Here is a 22,698-nt window from a genome sequence, read left to right on the forward strand (position 1 = left end):
AGTACAGTTTTCTTCATATCATTTATGTCAAACACATACAATACCTAAAAAAACAGCTTAGTAGTTATTTTTGAAAACACGACAAAAATGATGCTATAAATTAAACTGAATACACAGCATTCAATGATAACAAAGTAAAACAACTGTAAACACCAACACGCTAGCAGGCATTATTATACCTCAGGATAGACCACAAGAAAAAAGTAGTTTACTTTTTCTCTAAATCAAGAAAAGCAACAATCTGTTTATATAAACTAAATAAAAGGGCTGCTTTGAAGCCTGTTGCATTACTGAGGGTAATTCTCAGGTGGAATCCAAACCAAATGTACATTGGTTTTTCCCATTTTCATAATCAGTATTTTGGAAAATAAAAAAATATGGAGTCTGGCCAGTGTCGCTCAGCGGTTGAGCATCAACCTAGGATCCAGGAGATAGCAGTTCGATTCCCGGTCAGGGCACATGCCCGGGTTGCGGGCTCAATCGCCAGCATGGGTCGTGCAGGAGGCAGCCGATCAATGACTCTCTCATCATTGATGTTCCTGTCTCTCTCTCCCCCTTCCTCTCTCTGGAATCAATATATATTTAAAATATAAATACATAAATAAATAAATATGGAAATGCCTGTACTAAAGTAAAACAAGCTAAATGACATCAAATTACTTACTAGCTGGTAGAAAATGTTACAAGACAACACAACTTTTTATTTTCTTATTTCCAGATAACTGCTCTCAAAAGAGGGGCAGAGGGATAAACACAAAATAAATAATTTCGTTGTATAAATTTATACTTAATACATCCAAATCCTATCCTAAATTCTCATTGAAAAACAAAACACCAAATTATTTTTCTGACCAAGCACAGAAACTATAGGGCTCAATAAAAGGTAGTTCAATCAGGAATCAATTTCAAAATGTGGTTTGATTTTTAAAATCCTAATCAGCTTAAAATTTTTACATTGGTCCAACTTCCAACCCATAATTACAAATATCCCCAAAATAAACAAACAAATAAATAAAAATACTAGGGCTCCCCAGGTTACTTGCCTAAGAACATTTTTTTAATGTAACAAATATGCTACTCCACAAACTCAGCCTCCCAGAACTTCAGACCAAAAGAAATTCAAAGGGCTATCAAGAATATCTAAAGAAGCTCAATCTGTCACTGATTTCAGGGGCTTCTCTTATTTCTAAAGTCAGTATTTCAGCTCAGCCAGCATGGCTCAGTGGTTGAATGTAGACCTATGAACCAGGAGGTCAGGGCTCGATTCCCATTGGGGCACATGCCTGGATTTCAGGCTCAATCCCCAGTAGAGGGCATGCAGGAGGCAGCCGATCAATGACTCATCATTGATGTTTCTCTCTCTCCCTCTCCTTTCCCTTCCTCTCTCTGAAATCAATAAAAACATATTTAAAAAATAATTAAAAATCAGTATTTCACCAATTCTTTACCTTTCTTACATCTCAAGAGCATACCAGCTAATAATGCATGTGATGTGAAAGTCCTCACAAATATATTACCCCCTTATGTTCTTTAAGCTAATTAAAATCACTAAATAACAAAGTGTTAATGACTTCATAGTCAAATGCAAATGTGATTTTTAAAATGAGGATGAAATTACATAAAAACCATCAGGAAGAAGAAAATTTTCATTTGTACCTTTTCTTGAATCTCATACTTCTTAATACCAGCAATTTAGTTTTAATATCATAAATTTACCAATTTAGAAGTCATATCAAATGTAAACCATCACCATCCAACTAAACCTTTGCTTACCAAACATTCTGTCAGTCAAGTCCATCACAACACCCAACTCAATCAGCCCATCATTTCACAAGATCCAAAAAAAAAGAGAAGTTGCCTAAAATGTCACCAAACCAGAAACTTCTCCCCAACGCTAGATCTCTAAAAAACTACCTGGACTATTCCAAATCTGACAGATTACCATCCATCTTACCAGAAAGAAGTCCTTAGAGAAGTACAAACTTCCAGATATAAAATAAGTCATGGGGATGTAATGTGCAGCATAGAATAAAGTAGAATAAAGTCAATAATACTGTAATAACTGTAAGTAACAGACACTAGACTTAATGTGGTAATCACTTTGTAAGGTATATAAATGTTGAATCACTATGTTGTATACCTGAAACTAATATAATATGTCAACTATAATTAAAAATAAATGTTGAAAATAATAAAATTAAAAAGCCCTTACGCTGCTGTTTCATACCACCCTATTTTATTTAACACAGTACTATTAGAACTCATCTTTGTTTCTTAGCTGTCCACTAGAATGTAAGAGACATTTTAAAAAATCACAATGTGAATGGTGCCCCCTGAAGTTGCACAACAGCTGCCATGGCAATACTCTAATCCACCTTCTCCTTTGTTCGTTGCTGTATTCCAATGCCTCCAATGCCTGGCACAACACAAATATGCAGTAAGTATTGGCTAGATGACAAAAAATAACGGACTATTCCATAGCCCCACCTTACAAGTTTTCTTTCCCATGTTCTCCTTTAAAATCCACCAACCCTCCCTTTCCAATTCCCAGTATACACTTTACTTTCCTTGTTCTGGACCTTGTCTTTCCTTTATTTCATTTCCTGATTCTTACCTTCCCCCCAATCTTGCCTAGTAAGCCATGACCCAGCTTCGCCTCTCTCTAACACTGGCCCCCCAAGGTTGACTCCACTGCAGATTTCTTATTATTTAGGTCACAGCTCAAATGTTATGTACCTCTCTTCAACCCTGTGACCCAGTTTTCCAGGACAGTCCTGGTTTACATCTGTGTCCTAATCTAATTGTTAATAGTGCCCCTTTTACTCTCATAAGTATCCCCATTTTGTCACCAATCTCAAAATAACCCCTGAAAAAAAATCTCTGCTGTCACGCTCTTTCACAGTGATTTATTTTCTTACTTTAAAGTATCTTATTTAAGTGTTAATTTAATGTCTCCAACTACTAAAATATATGCTCCATAAGAACATGGAGCTTAGGTTTTCCACTCATTCACTACTGTATCAGTAGCACCTAGTAGAGTACCTGACACTCGGGGCACCTAGCATTTGGAATCTCCACACTGGCTCTCTCGGAGTCCCTGTGCAATACACAGATTAGCAGAGATCCTAAGGGCCCCGATCTTGTCACTGGCAGTCCCTGCTCCAAGCAACAGCCAGGGTCTGGATTCTTCTGACTCAGCCTAAATTGCTTTAAGGTTTGGGCATATGAATGACACTTTCATGTAAGTAGTTTACTGAGTTAACTGAGTTAAAGTATTATTTTAAACTAGTTAGTTTATGTCTTCATAACTCTAGAGATAAACTCTGAATTGAATTGAATTCACTGAATTATCATATAAATATTCAAAAAAAGGAGGAATGCCAATACATAGCAGTGATAAAAAGGTTTGTTGCTCATGTTTACATTAAATAGAGCACAGATAAAAAGAAACTAAATTTTTATTATCTTGCTGGGTATAATAATTACTCTAAGAAGATTTCAGATAATATTAACCTAGTAGGCCCATACTAGAAATTAAATTAAACATTTCTGACCAAAAAAAAAAAAAAGTAAGCTGACATTTCAATTCGAGAATGACAATCTAATAACCAAGGTCAAATATTCTTATAGTAATGTAAATATTTGGTCTGATTTAGAATGATCTTATTTTCGTGGAAAAATAGTTTCTAACACATCCTTTACCAACCATCTTTATATACATTAATTGCATAGCTAATAAGTGAAGAGAAGTAATATGAAATAGTAATTAAGAAGAGCTTTGAGTTAGGCCTAGAATTGGATTCAGGCTCCATCACTTACAACTATGCTACCTTGGGTAAGTCACTTTCTAGGTTTCCTCATCTAAAAAATAGGAATAGCCCTGGCCGGTGTGTCTCAGTTGGTTGGAGCATCGTCCCATACACCAAAAGTCAGTGGGTTCCATTCCCCATCAGGGCACATACGCAGGTTGCAGGTTCAATCCCCAGCTGGGGTGTGTGCAGGCAACTGATCAATGTTTCTCTCTCACATGTATGTTTCTCTTTCTCTCTCTCTTTCCTTTTCTCCTCTAAAAATAAATTTAAACTTTTTAAATAAATAACAAATAGATAGATAAATGGGAATAATACTGAACTAATCTCAAAGGTACTGAGGCAATACTGAGCAAAAAAAAAAAAAGAAAGAAAAAAAACCCAGTATGGTATAGTACAGTGCTTTAGCAGAGTAAACATTACAATGCTAATTATACTCAGATAGGGTGCTGCTTTAGGTTCTAAAAAACTTTTTTCTTTTTTTACCATTTTTGACACTCATTCTAAAATTCTCTTCCCCAAAATATTCTTATCTATCACCTTACAGTAATGGTTGTCAAATTTTACACTAGTGGAAATCCTAGGATGAACTCTAGGATTCAGTGTTTTGAACAAACAATCCCAACAAACTGAGATGCACAAAGATAGATGATCACATTAAAAACATCGTATTTCAAAAATTTTTTTAAATCATGAACTAGTTGCATGTTAAAAATAAAAAAAAAGGAAGAAACACTGAATCATGAGTACAAGGCAAGCATAACTCAATTTTTTCTCGAGGCCTCAAGGTAACCAGTATAAACAACTAATACTGAACCCTATGTGATATAATGAAGCTACCCTGGGGCACAGGGATTTGGGCCCATGCCAAATGCACCCATTCTGTGGCTATCCCTCTTTGCTGGCAGGCTCAGCTGTTGATTTTCACTACTGTCACAGTGTGCCTGTATCCAGTAGTAGTGTTAACTTTTAGACCTTTTAAATTTTCTTCTAATATGTTGTAGCCTAGAAAGTAGATAGCCGAGTTGGTATGAATAACTATAATAAAATTAAGTGGGTCCTATCTGAAAGGACCAAAGTATTTCTGTAAGTATAGTAGTAAGCCAAGTTACATCCGTTTGAACATTTCAGAAATCAGTTTTGCTTAAATCCAGCTTTCCATTGTGATGAAGTTAGTTGTAACTGCCAAATACATGACCTCCGCATAAGTGAAAGGTAACTACATCTATTTATATATGTATATAGACAGCATCACATGAATGTTGGATGTATGATGCATGTACGTCCTCCAAAAAGGTCTCATTTCTTTAATAAAAGACTTAAAACAAGAAACAGCTACAACAAAATAAGGAATAGAACAAGACATGGGTTTCCAAATTCTCTTGATATATTTTATTTCATTAAGTCTGACTTTTCAAAGTTATTAATAATGTATATTATTACCTTTCAAAGACTTTATGAAAGTAAAACCAAAGTTGTATCATAAGGCTAGCCAAATACAATATATCTGGACATTTAAATAGCACCTATACACAAGATTCAAAGCACTCTGTAAACAGCATAGTCTATATGGATGGAGAAATAAATCAATGACTAAAATTTTTTAAGTTTTCTATTGTATAAAGAGATGTCACCAAAACCATTATATTTTAGTTTGCTCTTTTGTTTATTATTAGCTCCTAGCATACCTTGGAGTAGTTCTCAGAAAACCCTATCAAAATATACATAATTTTTAAAAGTTTAGTTATTTCAAATCCATTTCTAAACTAAAATTCTAGTATTTTTTCTGAGTGCCATAAAGTAATAAATTACAGCCAAGAAAATTTCTTTTCATGCAATCTTTCAACAAAATATTTATAAATTAGAATCAGTTTATGACAGAATTAAATATAAATATTTTATATCTGTGTAGAAAAAACTTTCTCTTCCTAGTTTTTTGTGTGCTAAATTTCAAATACCTATGCGCCAATGCATAAATCTCTAGAGGGTGTTTTTATAATTACTGTAAGGACATTTTGTTCTTGTTGCTTAGATCTATTGAACTTCTGCTACTGCACTGTCATCTGAATAGCTTATCAATTTATGTCTATCAATTTATATATTTTTCTACTTATCTATTTAATTTACACAAGAAATGAAGACTTTCAAAAATGTACAAGAACCATTGTTATATTACTTTTGGGGACAATAGAGAGCACATAGTGGAGTTAGGGTGGCCATCTTACCATCACTATGCTCTTCAACTTTTAGATAACTATTTCATTCCCAAATACTAATTCTACTAACTAAATTTAAAAAGCTATACAAACACTAAATAAGCCTATTTCACTAACAGATGCTAATTCAAAATGACTCCTGTGCCCACTCAGAACTGGCCACCAAGTCTCAGGAGGAAAAAGAAGCATAACCAAAGGCTCATCTTTTAGTTTACTACGATTGGAAAACCCAAGCTCAATTCTTCAGAAACATCTTTCATACCTGATAAAGAGTGAGCATTTACCAGAGCACCACTGCAAGTGGAAGTTGTAAGGACAAAGGGAAGAAAACAAGATGCATTCCTAATAGAATTAAATTCATAAATATGCCCATTATAGTCTCACTAGTAACTAAAATTACACAAATCAAAACTAAACTGCAATGTTTTCTTGAACACCTTACCAATGATATCAGATGCAAAGCCTATTTCAAATATTCATTCATTCAATAAATACCAAGTACCCACTAAAGTGCATGGCACTGTTCTGGCAACTGTAAAGGAACATGGCAAATTATTTCATACAAATATTCTTACCTTCAGCTGAAACCCAGTTTCATTCACAATCTCCTTCCAGTTGCCTTCCTAAAAATTAAAGTTAATTTTAGAAATCACTGCAAGATAAACACAAGGAATACTTCAAATTAAAGAAAATATCTATTGTTCTATTTTTCTTTAAGGGGAGATGGGAGGGAGAGGTTAAAAAAATAATTCTTTTCAGTTCAAAATTAAACATTCAATCCAGATTCCAAAAAAATTACCAAAAGATGAACCCAAGAATTTACAATCTAGGCTTCAAAAAACTAAAGACGAACTTTGATATCATTAAGTGATACCAAAAAGCACTGTCTTTAATATCTTTCAGTATAAAAATGTTAGCCAAAAGAATAATGTAACCAATAATTTTGAAATTCAAAACAAACAAAAATGCATACAAATTAACAAAGCTGCTCCAAAAGTATCTTTAAGAATAAGCATTCCACCCTGGCTGAGTAGCTCAGTTAGTCAGAGCATCCTCCCAATACGCCAAGGTTGCTGGTTCGATTCCCGGTTACAGCACATGTAAGAATCAATCAATGAGTGCATGCATGAGTGGAACAACTGGTCATGTTTCTCTCTTTCTCTTCTCCCTTCCTCTCTCTCTCTCTAAAATCAGTAAATAAAATAAAATAAAAAAATAAAGAATAAGCATTCCAACTAGACTTGATTATCAGGGTGATCACTTCATAAATTATTTCAATGCCTAATCACTATAACATAATTACTTTACGTCAACTGTAATTTTTTAAAAAATTAAGTTAAAAAAAATAGCAAGCATTCCACAATTTAAATTCGGGTTTTTTAAAAAATGTATCTTTATTAATTTCAGAAAGAGGAAGGGAGAGGGAGAGAGATACAGAAACATCAATGATAAGAGAATCATTGACTGGTTGCCTCCTGCACGCCCCCAACTGGGGATCAATCCCGCAACCTGGGCATATGCCCTGACCGGGAATCGAACCACAACTCCCAGATCCTAGGTCGACGTTCAACTGCTGAGCCACATCTAGCCAGGCCACAATTTAGAGTTTTATTTTATTTTTTTTAATATATCTTTATTGATTTCAGAGAGAGGAAAGGAGAGGGAGAGAGAGAGAAACATCAATGATGAGAGAGTGATTGATCAGCTGCAGCCCGCAACCCGGGCATGTGCCCTGACTGGGAATCAAACCCTGATCTCCTGGATCCTAGGTCGATGCTCAACCGCTGAGCCATGCCCGGCCGGGCACAATTTAAAATTTTTAAAATCCCAAGTCAAATGAATTTTTAAAAAAGACCAAATAAAAGAAAAATACCTGTGTTAAAAACAAATAGAAGATTTTGTCTCTACAAAGGATGGGATGTGAAGCAACTCTCAAGAGGAAGTTTTCTAAACCAATTCGTCGTCTTTCCACAAAATCCGGGTCCATGTTGTCAGCAGAGAGTTTATGCCAAACAAATTCTGCCTAGGTAAACAAAATAATCATGAAGAACAGTCTCAATGTTAAATATTTTTTAACTGTACTGCCATTTCACTTCTTACCCTCTTTTCTGGTAGAGGTGGCACAACAATATGTGGATAGTAAACTAAAAGGTAGTTTCTCAACAACTCAAATTCACTATACCGCCTCCATAGTGAGTCTGTTAGGACACTTGGACCATCAATATGTTCAACTGACCTGCAAAGAAATAGAATAAGAAACTGCAATTATTTTTTTAAAATACAAATACATGCACGCAACATCCTTTAAATTTTATAACTCCATTTACTGAATGCTTATGAACCAGGCACTGAGTAAAAAAATTTTCATGTACTATTTATTTAATCCTTACAACAACCCTGTGAATCAGACATTATTGTCCCCATTTTACAAATGAGGAAGCAACTGCACAGTATATGCTCTTCATACAGTCACAACAATCTGTAGGTATAGTACTCAGATCCATCTGCTTCCAAAGGCCTAACTCCTAACCACTTTCCTTCTGTTATATTCTTCTGTTATAGAAAACCTATTGGACTCAAGAGAAACAATCATATTAGAAAAATACTCTAAAAGCCTCAAGATATTCAGTTAATGTATAATTGATTTTACAATATAGTAAAAATCTGGCTTAGCTGTTGTTTCATTAAATAAAAAGAATGTATAACTGCACTTCTGCCACAATGAGAGAGAATGTTCAGACACTAAAAAAATCTCAATTCAAGGTTATGAATAAACTGGATATATCCAAGAACCAAAATCTTAATTAACTCCAAAAGAGTGGGGGAGAAGAGATGTAAAACTTCATCTCTAGTTCTACCTTTAATATAAAGAGTTGCAGGCAATGCCATGTCTCATTCATATAAATGTTCAACTTACAGCTGGGGAAGTTAGGGTAAAATCATATAAAAGATATCTGAAATTATTTTGACTACTTAAAATTTTTGCTAGTATAATCACCATTAGAAAGCGTCAGTGCTCTAAACATTATCAGGACCTTCCTATTTTCTAATTGTTTGCCTGACAACATGTACAGAACCACAATGTGCATTTGCATATTCAGGCATAAAGACATAGAAGCTAAATCAGTCTTGGGATAAAGTAAAATCTTGAGAAAGTATACAGAAGACCTGCTCAGTGTTTAAAGGAAAATGGCCACCTAAGGCAGCATCTAAGTCACTGGAAACTAACTAAAAACACAGAGAAGACTTTCATTGGACCACAAAATTAGTCCATTTATTCAATTATTTAACAAATATTTAATAGCACATAATTAGTTTTACATGTAACATAACACTCACAATAAAGCGGATAGTATCATTAGCCCCGTTTTACAAATTACTAGGAGAATTAGGTAATATCATACTGCCTCCCAAGCCACAGAGGCATTCTTTCCTATTCTAAAAGAGGCACATTCTTACCTATTTTAAAAGGGTTCATATTCCATGAACAAGAAAACACAAAATGTCTGGAGAAATTAAGAACCAGTGACTTTAGCCTTATCCAATCTTAGCCTACTAAACTGTAACATTATTGGCAATTGTTAAACTGGGTTCCTACTTGTATCCAAAGACCCTTGGTAGGTAAGCCATATGATGAATGTTCAACTTTTAGTCAATAAAAAGGCTCAATAATATTCATACTGTTCAAGATTATCTGCATAACACTGAATTAAGGAAAAAATCCCACATGATTAAGAAACTTCAGGGTTCTATGGTTTTGAAGGTAAGTTAACCTTAGAGGTACAGTAATTACAAAACAATCTATTCAAAACAGCAATTTCCAAAGTGGATATCTATATATATGGAGTAGGAAAAATTTTCTTAAAATAGAGAAAACACAGACCATAAAGTAAAAAGACATAAATTGGACTATCTTAAAATTTAAAGCCTTTGTACTTTAAAAGATAATCAAACAGCTATAGCTCTGGTTTTAAAATATAAATTTCTGGAACACACCCAAAACCCTGCAGCTTAACAAATTCTCCAAGTAATTCCTATGTATTTAAAGTTTGAGAACCACTGTTTTAAAATAAATTTATAATGAGGCCCTGGCCAGGTAGCTCTGTTGGTTAGTGTCATCCCCATATGCCGAGGTTTCGGGTTCAATGCCTGGTCAGGGAACATACAAGAATCAACCAGTGAGTGCATAAATAAGTGGAACAACAAATCTATCTTTCTCTCAAGTCAATCAATCAATCAATCAATCAATCAATCAATAAAATTTATAATGAAAGACAATCATGAAAGTTAACTCAATCTTTTGCTTTTGTGTACCACACAATTACTGATGATCCACTTAAATATGCATTCATTGTCTAGCTATACTATGCAAGTATGGTCACTTCTAACTTCCAGTTTCAAATTATGATACTCTATTCATTTCAAAGTCAAGAGTAAACAACTATAAGTTATCCCAGATTACTCAAATCAAGATACTCCTCCAGCAGTAAAAGTAATAAACAGCTAATTTCATTGCTCAACTGGGTAAAGAAATGGGCACATACTAAAAGCGTCCTTTGTTTTAAATTTAAAAATTTACTTAGAGCCCGGTCGGGTGTGGCTCAGCGGTTGAGCATTGACCTAGGATCCAGGCAATCGGGTTTCGATTCCCGGTCAAGGGCGTGTAGGAGATAGCCAATCAATGACTCATTATTAATGTTTCTATCTCTCTCTCTCTCCCTCTCCTTTCCTCTCTCTGAAATCAATAAAAATATATATTAAAAAAAAAATTTACTTAGAAAGCTAGAGTTAACACTAATTTCTAAAGTATGATTTTTTTAAGTGGCTAAGTTAACTAAAAAACAAAAAACAACACAGAAACTCTCTCATGTGGGACCATGTTGTTGTTTTGTTTTGTATTTTAGTCACCTTAAAAATCCATGCTTTACATATGCTACAAAATGACCTAATTTTAAAAAGATGCACCTTACCTTTCTCTTTTCCTAAAATTCCTATTGTACACAAATTTCTCTTGTTTTTGGAAGATTCTTTTTTCTTCCCTTTTTTCTTTCTTTTTTTCTTTTTATTTTTTGGTGGAGAAAAGAAATTATACTTACAAAGAGGATTTTCACAAGTGTCTGCAGATTAAACAATTTTTACCAAGATTTTAAGTTTCATTTGGGTAGAATCACAGATCTGGAGAGAGCCTAGAAAAGTTATAGCATTCAGTCTTAAGGTAAGCTTGGTTACTTTTGGTAAAGCCTAAGAAAATGGAGGGTTTAAAACTTTTTTTTTAAAAACATATTCAGCCTGGCCGGTGTGGCTCAGTGGTTGAATGCCAACCTGAAAACCAAGAGGTCCTTGGTTCGATTCCCAGTCAGGGCACATGCCTGGGTTGCGGGCTCGATCCCCAGTAGGGGGCAGGCAGGAGAAAGCTAATCAATGTCTCTCTCTCATGGATGTTTCTATCTCTCTATCCATCTCCCTTCCTCTCTCTTTAAAATCAATAAAAAAAAATATATATATATATAAAAAAAATTCTACGTACAAATTTAAACATACATTTAAAAAGTACATTAAAAATGTATTCACATTAGCCCTAGCTGGTTTTGCTCAGTGGTTAGCACATCAGCCCAAGGACTGAAGGGCCCTGGGTTCAATTCCCACCAAGGGCACATACCTCGGTTCCAGGCTCGATCCCTGGCCCCAGTCGGGGCAAGTGCAAGAGGCAACCAATCAATCTGTCTCTCTCACATCGATGTTTCTCTCTCTCTCTCTCTCTCTCCCCCACTCTCTCTGAAAAGCAATGGAAAAAATATCCTCAGGTGAGGGTTAAAAAAAAAAAAAGCATTCACATTAAAACATGGTTATAACTCTTTATCAACTAGGTCTGATAGTTTTATCATTTTATTTTACTGGCTATCAAAAAGTTTTCTCATAGCTGTTTTAATTGAAAGTAATTCTGCTACATCTGCATAAAGAAAAGTCAGTATCGTCTTTATATAAACCGTTTGTTTATAACAGGCAAAATAAATTGAGTCTTCCCTTGCCTTTCTCTAGATAAAACCATTTAATTCCTTTAATTTTTCCTTATGACATAAAAGAACTTTTCTGGTGAATTTTGATTTCTTACTCCATGATTTATATTGTCTTTTCAATTTTACCCCAAGGTCTAAAGCTTCAGTCTCAATCAAAAACTTTCCTGTTAATTTCTCTGTAACTCCCAACTCTCCTAAAATGACTCAGGTTGTGTCCTCTTCTCCTAGACTTCGTTATCATTCACATTTATCTAAGCCCACTTAATATGCCCCTGAGAACCTGCTTTCCTTTCCCAAAATTGTATAGGGATTGTATCTAACACCAAGAACTCCACCAAAGCATGCGTCAAGTAATATTCCAGATACCAAAAGTATTTCACCAATCTTCCTGTTCCCCAAAAACAAGTACATTAGAATATAGTTACCAAGCCCGGCCAGCATGGTTCAGTGGTTGAGCATCAACCTATGAACCAGGAGGTCATGGTTCGATTCCCAGTCAAGGAACATGCCTGGGTTGTGGGCTCCATCCCCAGTAGGGGGCATGCAGGAGGTAGCGGATCAATGACTCTCTCATCATTGAAGTTTCTATCTCCCTCTCCCTTCCTCTCTCTGAAATCAATAAAAACATATTTAAAAAATAAAAAAAGAATATAGTTATTAAGAATACCATAGTAAAAGACACACCTGTCTACTTTACCTATTAAAAAATAAAAAAAGAAAAAAATCCCTAAAAAGACAATGACCTGTAAACAATTCCATTATACCACAGACTTTACATCACTAGCTACCAAAGCTTTTTCTATCTAACCCTAAGCCTAATTCTCATCACCTACCTTGTTTCAATGAGGTAAGCAGTATATGTTTCTTGCATGTTCATGGCATTTCTTCCAGTTCGCTTTTCTGCTTCTGAAACACTGATTTCTATCTTCTTCAACCAAAAATTATTTTCTGTCATCTGGACAAAAACAAATGGAAGAACAACAAAAACCCTTTAAGATGGTATTGGGGGGAAAAAAACAACCAGCTATTATACTAGCTATTATAATAAAATCCATTATTGGTATATATTTCAAACTAGTTTCTTATATTTCTTAAGTTGCTAGGGGTTTGCTAATGACAGCATCAAATTATATGTCTGCCTCTCTTTATCAGCATACTATATAGCAAATTAAATTTTTCCAGAATGTATCAAACATTTAATTATTAAAACAAAGAAAAATAGGAGAAAGAAAAAATAAATGTAGACATTTCATACAAGTGACCAAAAATAAATCTATATAGAAATGCATAAGAATCTAAAAACACATTATACAAAGATGAATGATCCTCAATATTGATAACTAATTTTTTAATACTGATACCTAATTTTATAAAACTCAAATCTCTCTCAAAAATAAAATACTATATATATGCCAAAAGGCAAGATTTTCAGCAGGCAGTTTCATTTAAAAATTATAAAAGCAGGAGTCATCTTCTATTCAATTTTAAATTTGCCTAAACTTTTTGGCAGCTGTTAATGGGCTCCAACTGTTAGTCAGCAGCAGGGTTTAAGAAGAAGGAAAAAAAAACTTTCTTTTCACAAGCTAAACATCCCCAGGTCTATATCAAAGGCTGAGTTTGTGGGAGTAAGCCACTGAAGAAGGGTCTCAAATATACCCAAAGTTAACTCCAAGTCTAAACAAGGAAGACTGCGTGAGACCACGTGATAAGTGCTGTGCTTTGGTTTTTTCTTCCCTTGCTCACTCTAAAGTTCAAAGGTGAGTTTTAATTAAAAACACTGTATTATATTATAGTTGCAGGCAATCTATGAAGAAGAGATATTAAGTAAAAAGATGGATGCATCAAAAGGTAAAAGAAAAAGCTGCATACAGTAAAATCCATGGTAATACTTTACATAGAAAATTAAGGTTAAGTGCTACAAGAATAGAAAAAGCTACGTAATAGTGCAAAAAATTAAATCAATGAAGAATAAAGATGACATACTAAGAAAGTGCCCCCAAAATGTTGAAGAAAAATGGAGAAGGTAAAAATGCTAAGAGAAGAAAAAAGAGAACAAAGAGTCAACCCAATGGAATGGAACTGTTACTAGTCAACAAAAACAGAAATCACTCGGTCACCAAACAAGACATTTTTATAAAGTATAATAAGTTTTATGCTTATGTACAAAGAGACAAAGTAAGAGAAACAGAAGGAAATCATTCAACTAAAAGAAAGCTCAAGAAATTACCTAAGCATGAACCATTCAACATGAAGACTATGAAGCCCTCACTGGTTGAGATACACATATAAAGAAATCATAATTTTGGTCCACAGCCAAGCACTTGAACTTACCAGCTTCTACTCAAGTGAAAAATTCCCTGAATTCTGGGAGCATGTGATTGATAAAGCAAATTATCTCCCCAGCCAAAAAGAAAATGCATATGAGTCATTAATTCACCCTGTTATGCCACCAATTACACAGAAGGGAAAAAAATAGAAGAATAAAATTAGCTATCATAAAAACTAAAGAACGGCACATAATGCTACTGGTAAGGTTTGAAAGATGATATAAAACTGCTTATGCTGTCAATATCAAGAAAAACTCAACTAATCTCATAACTGTTAAAAGAATGTTCAACAGGTTTAGAAATGAACTGACTTGATGCCTGGAAGATGAGAGAAAGGACACGTTTTAAAGACAGATATAATATTTCAGATGTATTCAACGTAGACTTCTCATCAGAGTGAAGTATATTATTAAAGAAAGAGTGACACTATACTCGTATCCAAAGGGATAATGCCCCAAATATAGGTGCTTGATTTGTGAAAAACTACTTTCTACCTGCCTAAAGATTAAATGACTACCTAAGACTACATTAATGCAGAAGATGGACATATTTAAGAGGCTGATAAGCCCGGCCAGCAAGACTCAGCAGTTGAGCATCGACCAAGGATCCAGGAGATCGTGGTTTAAATCCTGGTCAGGGCACATGCTCGGGCTGCGAGCTCAATCCCTAGTAAGAGGAGTGCAGGAGGCAGCTGATCAATGACTCTCATCATTGATGTTTCTCTCTCTCTCCCCCTCTCCCTTCCTCTCTCTGATATCAATAAAGACATGTAAAAAAAAAAAAAAATCTGATTAAATGATTAATTTCCAATTCAATGAGTGAAAATAAAATCTATTTTAAGATTTTAAAATGTTGCAAACAGTGAAGACAAAGTAAGCGTAAAGCAGTTAATAGTGATAAAAAGAACAATAAAATTACTGATGCATTAAGTAAATATTTGAGTATCTACAATGCCAGTCATTACGAAGGAGAGGGTAAGTGAGACAAGTTGCCTGAGTTCAGTAGTTCACTGCTTGCTGCATGAGGATTTCTCAACCCTCCAGTGATCTACTCTCCATCTGAGGTGCCCTTTAAGATTAAAAACAAAATGAAGGCTAGCTAACCTTAATATAACAATTTTTAGGACTATAGATGAAAAAAGTTAGAATATCTTTAGCGTTTATTTAAATCACACACTAAAGAAAATACATTATGTTCATTGTTATATCGAAAATTACACGAAAACGATAAAATCCCCCAGAATGCTGAGAGGAAAAAAAGACCCAAAAAAGTAAAAATGGTGAAAGATGATAAAAAAGAAAAACTAAGAACCAAGGTTTAAATAATGGAAGTTCTTGAAGAAGAAATCAGAAGAAACAAGACAGAAATAATAATCATCAGGATAATTAAAATTAAAAAGAAACAAAAATCCTCCTGGATTGAAAAACATTCTATAGCTTCAAGTTTTTGAAAAGCATGTGGTCCATGTATAATGAATTAGAAAATTTAAACATTTTCAGCATAAAGAAAAAAATCCTAACAAGATTAAGACAGAAAAATAAGAAACAAGACCACTACAAAAGAATAAATACCAGATTTGCCTTAGACTTCACAGTAATAAATGACAAAGGACCATCATGCATAGAACATGCTTGAATAATATAAAACATACTAACAAATTGTTCCTTCAAAAATACATAATCCCAGCAGGACTTTTTATAGAAACTGATAAACCTGTGCCTAAAATTTCTATGAAAATACAAAGGACAGAGAACAGCCAAAACAATTTTGAAAAATAACAAGTTGCAGGACTTACACTGTCTGGTTTCAACTTATTAAAAAGCTAAAGTTTACTTGGCCAGGTAGTAAACCCAAATTGAGGGGCAAATAACTGGTTTCTAGTCTTCAAACGATCAAAGTCACAAAAGTAAAGACTGAGAAACTCTTCCAGATGGGAGCAGATTAAAGAGACAATACAACTAAATGCAAAATATGGGTCTGGACTGGATCATTTTGCTCCAACGAAGGAGTAGATAGCAGTAATTTATCAATGTCATTTTCCTGATTTTGATGGCAGTGTTGTAGTTATACAGAATGTCCATATTACCCTTGAAATACTAAAAGTTTTGGAGATGAAATGAGGGAATATATAGCAGCTTACTCTCAAATTCAGGGGAAAAAGTTTCTTTGTACTGTGTACTTGCTTATAAATTTGAGATCATTTCTATAGATGAGATTATTTTTTCTTTAAAACCTTTATTTTCAGTCACTAAGCCTAACAGGCAGCCTGCAGGTGGAAGGGATCTCTGGGTGCTTTGAGACTTTTGCTGACTCACCTCAGGACCTGGTGCCAGTAAAAGCCAGCTTTGGTGCAAAACTTGGTGCTTTCCACACGAACCCAAGCCCAGCAAAGGAAGCCACAAGCTGTGGATCGCTGATAGCTTCAAACAAGCTGCTCAGGGCCAATCACTGGCAGCTTCTTACATTGGCCTGCACCGCAGTCCCTCTGAAGAGGCCCAGAACCCATACACCCAGTGGCCAGTTTCAGACAACAGAGCAGGATCCAATAAGCTTCACAAGTAGCATATCCACAGGGAGGTATTGGCAGTCAACAAACCCTGCCGAGGCAAATTCTGCTTCATGTGATCAGCACCTGCACAGCAGCTTGCACACTGTGTCAGTGGTTGAGCCTCACACTCAGCCAGCGTCAGGGTCGATCCCACACACGAACGGACCAATAGCAATCAAGACTCAATTACCACAGGAGTGTCCACATGATGCACACAAGGGACATTCCTAGAGCACCCTGCTCAGGTGATCAGGGAGACTGTACCACTGGGTTAAAAAGGACACCTACTACATAAGGCCACTTTACCAAGACTGGGAGGCAAAGCAGATCTACCTGTATTAGGTAGATCTGCTACCTAATATACAGACAAACACAAAGAGGAAACCAAAATGGAGAGATAAAGAAATAGGCCCCAGCCTGGCTGGGCGTGGCTCAGTGGTTGAGCATCCACCTAGGATCCAGGCGATCAGGGTTCGAGTCCCGGTCAGGGCACATGCCCGGATTGTGGGCTCGATCAATGACTCTCTCATCATTGATGTTTCTATCTCTCTCTCCCCCTCTCCTGTCCTCTCTCTGAAATCAATAAAGATATATTTAAAAAAAAAAAAAGAAAGAAATAGGCCCCAAATGAAAGAACAAGAGAATTCTCCAGAAGAAGAGCTAAATAAAATGGAGGCAAGCAATTTATCAGATATAGAGTTCAAAGTAATAATTATAAGGATGCTCAACAACATGAAAAAAAGACACAGAAACCATAAAAAAGGACCAATAAAAAATGAAGTATACAGTATCTGAAATAAAAAATACACTGGAAGGAATAAAGAGTAGGTTGGATGAAGCAGAGGATTGAATAAATTATTTGAAAGGTAGAAAAACACACCTAATCAAAGCAGCAAAAAAAAAGGAATTTTTTAAAATGAGGATATGCCTTGGCTGGTGTGGATCAGTGGTTGGGACATCATCCCATGCACATAAGGGTCACAGGTTCAATTCTAAGGAAGGCAACCAATCAATGTTTCTCTCTCACACTCTTTCTTTCTCTCTCTAAAATAAAAATAAATAAATAAATAAATAAATAAATAAATAAATAAATAAATAAAATAAATATATTTTTTTAAAACCTGTTAAGTTTGAACCGTTTTCCAAACTGAATCATAATACTTTCAAGGTTCATAATTTGGTGGGTTGTGACCAACATTTCTTTTTAATGAAAAAAAATATATATATATTAGAGGGCATTACATGAAGTTAAGTAGTCTCCTGAAACAACACTTATGTATGAAAGTGTATGCTAATTATGTTGTAAAGATGTATTTTGTACTATGAGTTGCCTTCAGAAATATCTGAGAGCTGTGAGGTAGAAAAACAAGAACAACATTCCTGAGTGCGATTTAATCACTGCAGCTCGAATGCGCTGTAACGATGCCTATACATTTTCATTTCCTTTACTTAATCCTCCCCCACCAACGCCTCAAACCTGAACAGTTCCGGCCTCCTCCGCTTAGTTCTCTGCGGCCAGTCAGTGAAGATGCTAACTGTGTAGAAGGATTTTTAAGTACCAGTTGCTCAAGCACTCTGTCCCACCAGCACTCCAGGCCTAGAGCCCTCTCCCTAAAAATCACTCAGGCAGTGGTTCTTCTCTGGAACCACTCAATGGAATCTTCCAGCCTAAAAAAGTATTCTTACTTCCATTCCTTTGCTACTGCCAGGACTAATTACTACTTTCTTGGAGATTGGATTCCTCTCTCATTTTTCCATTTTCTAAATCACTTTAAATAGAACTGACAATACTTAAAAAAGAATGCATTCTTCCTTATATGGAAAAAGTACAAAAGGAAAAGAAAGGAGACTTCTAATTAGACAATGGAAAGAAAGAGGAATGAACACTTAAGAAGAAAAACAAGAGACTACAGAATAAGAGCTTACAGAAGAATTTAGAATCATGATTAGTGATATTTAAAACCGGAAGAAACTGGCTAGTCTTAGGCAGTGCTTGTTTCCACCACCCTTAGGAGTAGGGAAATTGGTACAAATTACTCTCTGCCCAGAATTTGCAGTGTTAAAATTAAGGCTCATGAGGTGAGCTCTTTGCCATCTCTGCACACTATCTGCATAGATATTTTGGTGATGAGAAACTGCTTGATAAATCAATACACCATTTAAACCTTTTTTTCTTTTTAAAGTTAATCTTAACTAAACTAAAAAATTTAAAATACAGTATTGGAGCAATTTACAAGACTATTTTTAACTTTTTTTTTAAATGAAGCTGCATGGCTTAATTGACAGACTAATTTCAAAGCCAGGCAGACCTGGTCTCAAGTGCCAGTCATGCCACTGACTACCTAGTGACCTTGGACAAATCACTTATCTCTGAGCCTCTGCTTCATCTTTATCTGCCTTTTGGGGGTAATTTTGAAAATTAAATAAAGAGTAGAGCCTTGCTGTGAATAGCACATACATAACAGATCTAACTTATTCTTCTCAGACCACATTCCCATCAGTAACAGAAGCAACGTGGCGACAGCTACAGCAATACTTCTCAAGTGGGGTTGGAACTGGAGTTAAACAGGGGACAGAAAAAGGGAAAAGGAGTATATGACCCCTTAAGGAGGGTTTGGGTAGCTTTTTGGGAGGAGGAAACAGTGTACAAAGTACATATGAATGTATGTGTGTTTAAATTTCTGGTAATTCTGAAATATTTGTCCAAATGGCTTGTGTCTCTATGAATTACTAAATTGGGGAGTTGTTTTAGGAAACCCTCTAAGTTTGGTCACAACAAATGGTCTCTTGGACACGTATGTACACACATTTTCTTAAAATGTCAGGTAACTACAACCTCTCCTATATAATGGCATCTTCGGGTTTTCAAATATCTTAAACTGAACATAGGTAAGTTTTTTTTAATGAGATATTTATAATCATTTTTACTTTTTTTGTTTGTTTTTAAAAATATATATCTTGACTGATTTCAGACAGAGGAAGGGAGAGGGGGAGAAAGAGAGAGAGAAATCAATGATGAGAGAGTCGTCATTCATCAACTGCCTCCTGCACGTCTCTGACTGGGGATGGAGCCCACAACCCCGGCATGTGCCCTGACTGGGAATCGAACTGCGATCTCCTGGATCCTAGGTCGATGCTCAACCACTGAGCCACACCTGGCTGGACTATAATCATTTTTAAATTAATATAAATGGATTTTATACTAGAGTTGCAACTTCATACTAGTTAAGTCTCTAAAGGCTTTCACACTCACACAAAATCACCAAAATTTTTATCACCATAACCAAAATTAAACTCATGATGTAGCCAACAAAAGGTATTATTTTTACCTTTTGAAACAACCTAAAATTGCTTTAACATATATCCACAAGATTAGCAAATATTTTAAAGTCTGAAAATATTAGGTATTGATAAGGATAGAGTATCAGGCACTACGGGTGCGAGTATAACCTGGTATATTCACTTTGGAAAACAATTTGGCACTACCTACTGGACTTAAACATGCTACTACCCTACAATCCTGCAATTCTACCCCTAAACTTATATTAGACTCTAAGACATTTACACCCAGAGATATACAGGAAGAAGTTCATGGTAGTGGTGATTTTTTAGAAAGAGCAAGAATCTTGTTACAACCCCAAGAAAAGAGAAATTAACTGGAGAGTGTCTACAAAATGACATACTATAAAGCCATAAATATAAACCAACTAAGTCACATTTTGGATGAATCCCAAAACCGTAATATTGAGCAAGGAAAGAAAATCATAGTAAAATTATTCCACTTATATAAATTTCAAAATCAAAGGAAATTAAATAATATAGTTTAGGGATACATATGGTAAAGATTAAGAAAAGCAAGAGAACTATTAATACAAAATTCAAAATACTGGTTACCTCTGTGGTGTAGGGAGTGGATATAACCCAGAACGTACGGGCTTCAAAGGAACTGATAATTATTTTGTAGGAACCTTCTCTGCATTAATTGTACACCTCAGCACAACTTTGTTTTAAAACAGACAACAAAAAAACTAAGTCACATAGCTGCATAAAAAGCAAATCATGAGCCCTGGCCGGTTTGGCTCAGTTGATTGTGCATCGTCCTGTGCACCAAAAGGTTGCTGCTTCCATTCCTGGTCAGGGCGCATGTCCAGGCTTCGAGCTCAATCACCAGTGTGCAGGAGGCAGCCGATGCTGCTGCTCCCATCCTCTCTCTCTAAAAACCAGTAAAAATACTCAGGTGGCTCAGTTGGTTAGAGTGTCCTCCCAACACACCTAGGTTGCAGTCCAAGTTACGGCACATACAAGAATCAACCAGTGAAGACATAAATAAGTGGAACAACAAATCGATGTCTCTCTCTCTCCCTATCTAAAAGCAATAAATAAGTAAATAAATATTTTTAAAAAGCAAATCACATAGGAGTCAAATTACGCACCAAAGAAGTGCATACACTTCTCACTCACATGTGAGATGCTGACCTCTCCACAAATAATTCTAGAATTTAGGGGGAAAAGTCAATGAAAAAAAATCTGCCCAAAACGTCTTCATGCTATGTACTTCAACATTTCCCCAAGTTGGCAAAACCTTCAACTCCTGTGTTGAAGTTCCTGGCTATCTGGTCTCTAAACTTAAATTTAGGAGTCTTTCTATTTACAGTCTGCAAACAAGTTTAACTTTCTTTATCCATCATAACACAGTTTCATGTTAGCGCTAACACCAGTTCCAGAAAGACCAAAAAAAGCAGCAAATGGATAAGCAATGTGCACACTGGGTAGGGTGGTCTGATGTGGAGCCCTAGACTGAGTTTCTGAAATGCTTCTTTTCAACCTGGTCTACCCATCACGCATTATGAGTGAAAACACTTCGGGTTGAAAACAATTACAAATATAAAATGATGCATTTTCTTTTCTCCTCAAGCAAATGAAAATCACTAATTACCAAAGAGGCCTCCCAAAGCAGACAGATACACGAGATCTCTATGACACGTCTCTATTGGGAAATACAGCACTGATCCACAAATGAAAGTACAGCCAAATGAGTTTTAAAATTTTACTTAACTTGTACCTTTTCCTGAATCTAACACTTTCTTCAATTTCCTGACTGTGGCGCCCAGCCAAACACCCTTATGGCCCCAGACTTGTTCCTCGAGTCCCCCATTCTCTTCCTTCTTAAACGTCGCAGCCCACACCCCACGGTGCCTTCGTTAAGCCATCTCCTCTGCACAACCCCTTGTCAGACTGAGAAACATCAGCGTTCCTCTTCAGGTCCAAACCTCGGGCCCCCGAACCTCTGAAAACCGCCTCTGCTCCAGCCTGGCCGGTGCCGAGCCCGCTCCTCCACGCCCACGGAACCGCACCCACAGGAACCCTGCGCTCCCCTCGCCGCCGCCCTCTCGACCTTCCCTGGGTGCCACAGCACCTGGCGCTCCCCCCTACCCAGGACCCCTTTTTCCACTCAGCCCCCCCTCACTGCACGCGTGGCCCAGCTTTTCCACCGCGCTTCCCGGTTACAGCCGGGCCTCCCGGCCGAGCCCACCCGCCCCCGCCAGCCCAGCCCAGCCCAGCCCGGCCCACTAGGCCCCGACACAGGCCAGGCAGTCTCCGCCGCCCCTTCTCCTCACCGTGCGGTCCCCGGCGCCCTCCACGTCCCGGGCCCCCTCCGCTTCCTCACCGACCACAGACTCTAGCCCAGGGTCGGGCTGGCCCAGAGGCTCTACTGGCGCCGGCTGCAGAAGCCGCTCGAGATCCGGAGATGCCTGTTCCATGGCTGCAGCTTCGCTCCGC

At 36.3% G+C, this 22,698-nt stretch overlaps 1 protein-coding gene across 1 annotated transcript in view; it reads right to left on the reverse strand.

Moving 5' to 3' along the window:
* The window catches only part of SNX4 (sorting nexin 4), a 47,428-nt gene extending 24,730 nt beyond the window's left edge, over positions 1–22,698 (reverse strand). Inside the window, exons 1-5 of the mRNA XM_087818195.1 lie at positions 22,536–22,698; positions 12,876–12,997; positions 8,126–8,261; positions 7,899–8,048; positions 6,601–6,648 (exon numbers count right to left, since the gene is read on the reverse strand). Of these exons, the coding sequence (XP_087674321.1) occupies positions 6,601–6,648; positions 7,899–8,048; positions 8,126–8,261; positions 12,876–12,997; positions 22,536–22,679 (600 nt within the window). The 5' untranslated portion in view covers positions 22,680–22,698. The remainder of the gene's footprint in view (positions 1–6,600; positions 6,649–7,898; positions 8,049–8,125; positions 8,262–12,875; positions 12,998–22,535) is intronic.

This window comes from Miniopterus natalensis, chromosome 6 (genome assembly GCF_054644295.1).
Source record: "Miniopterus natalensis isolate mMinNat1 chromosome 6, mMinNat1.hap1, whole genome shotgun sequence".
In the NCBI taxonomy this organism is placed as follows: Eukaryota; Metazoa; Chordata; class Mammalia; order Chiroptera; family Miniopteridae; genus Miniopterus; species Miniopterus natalensis.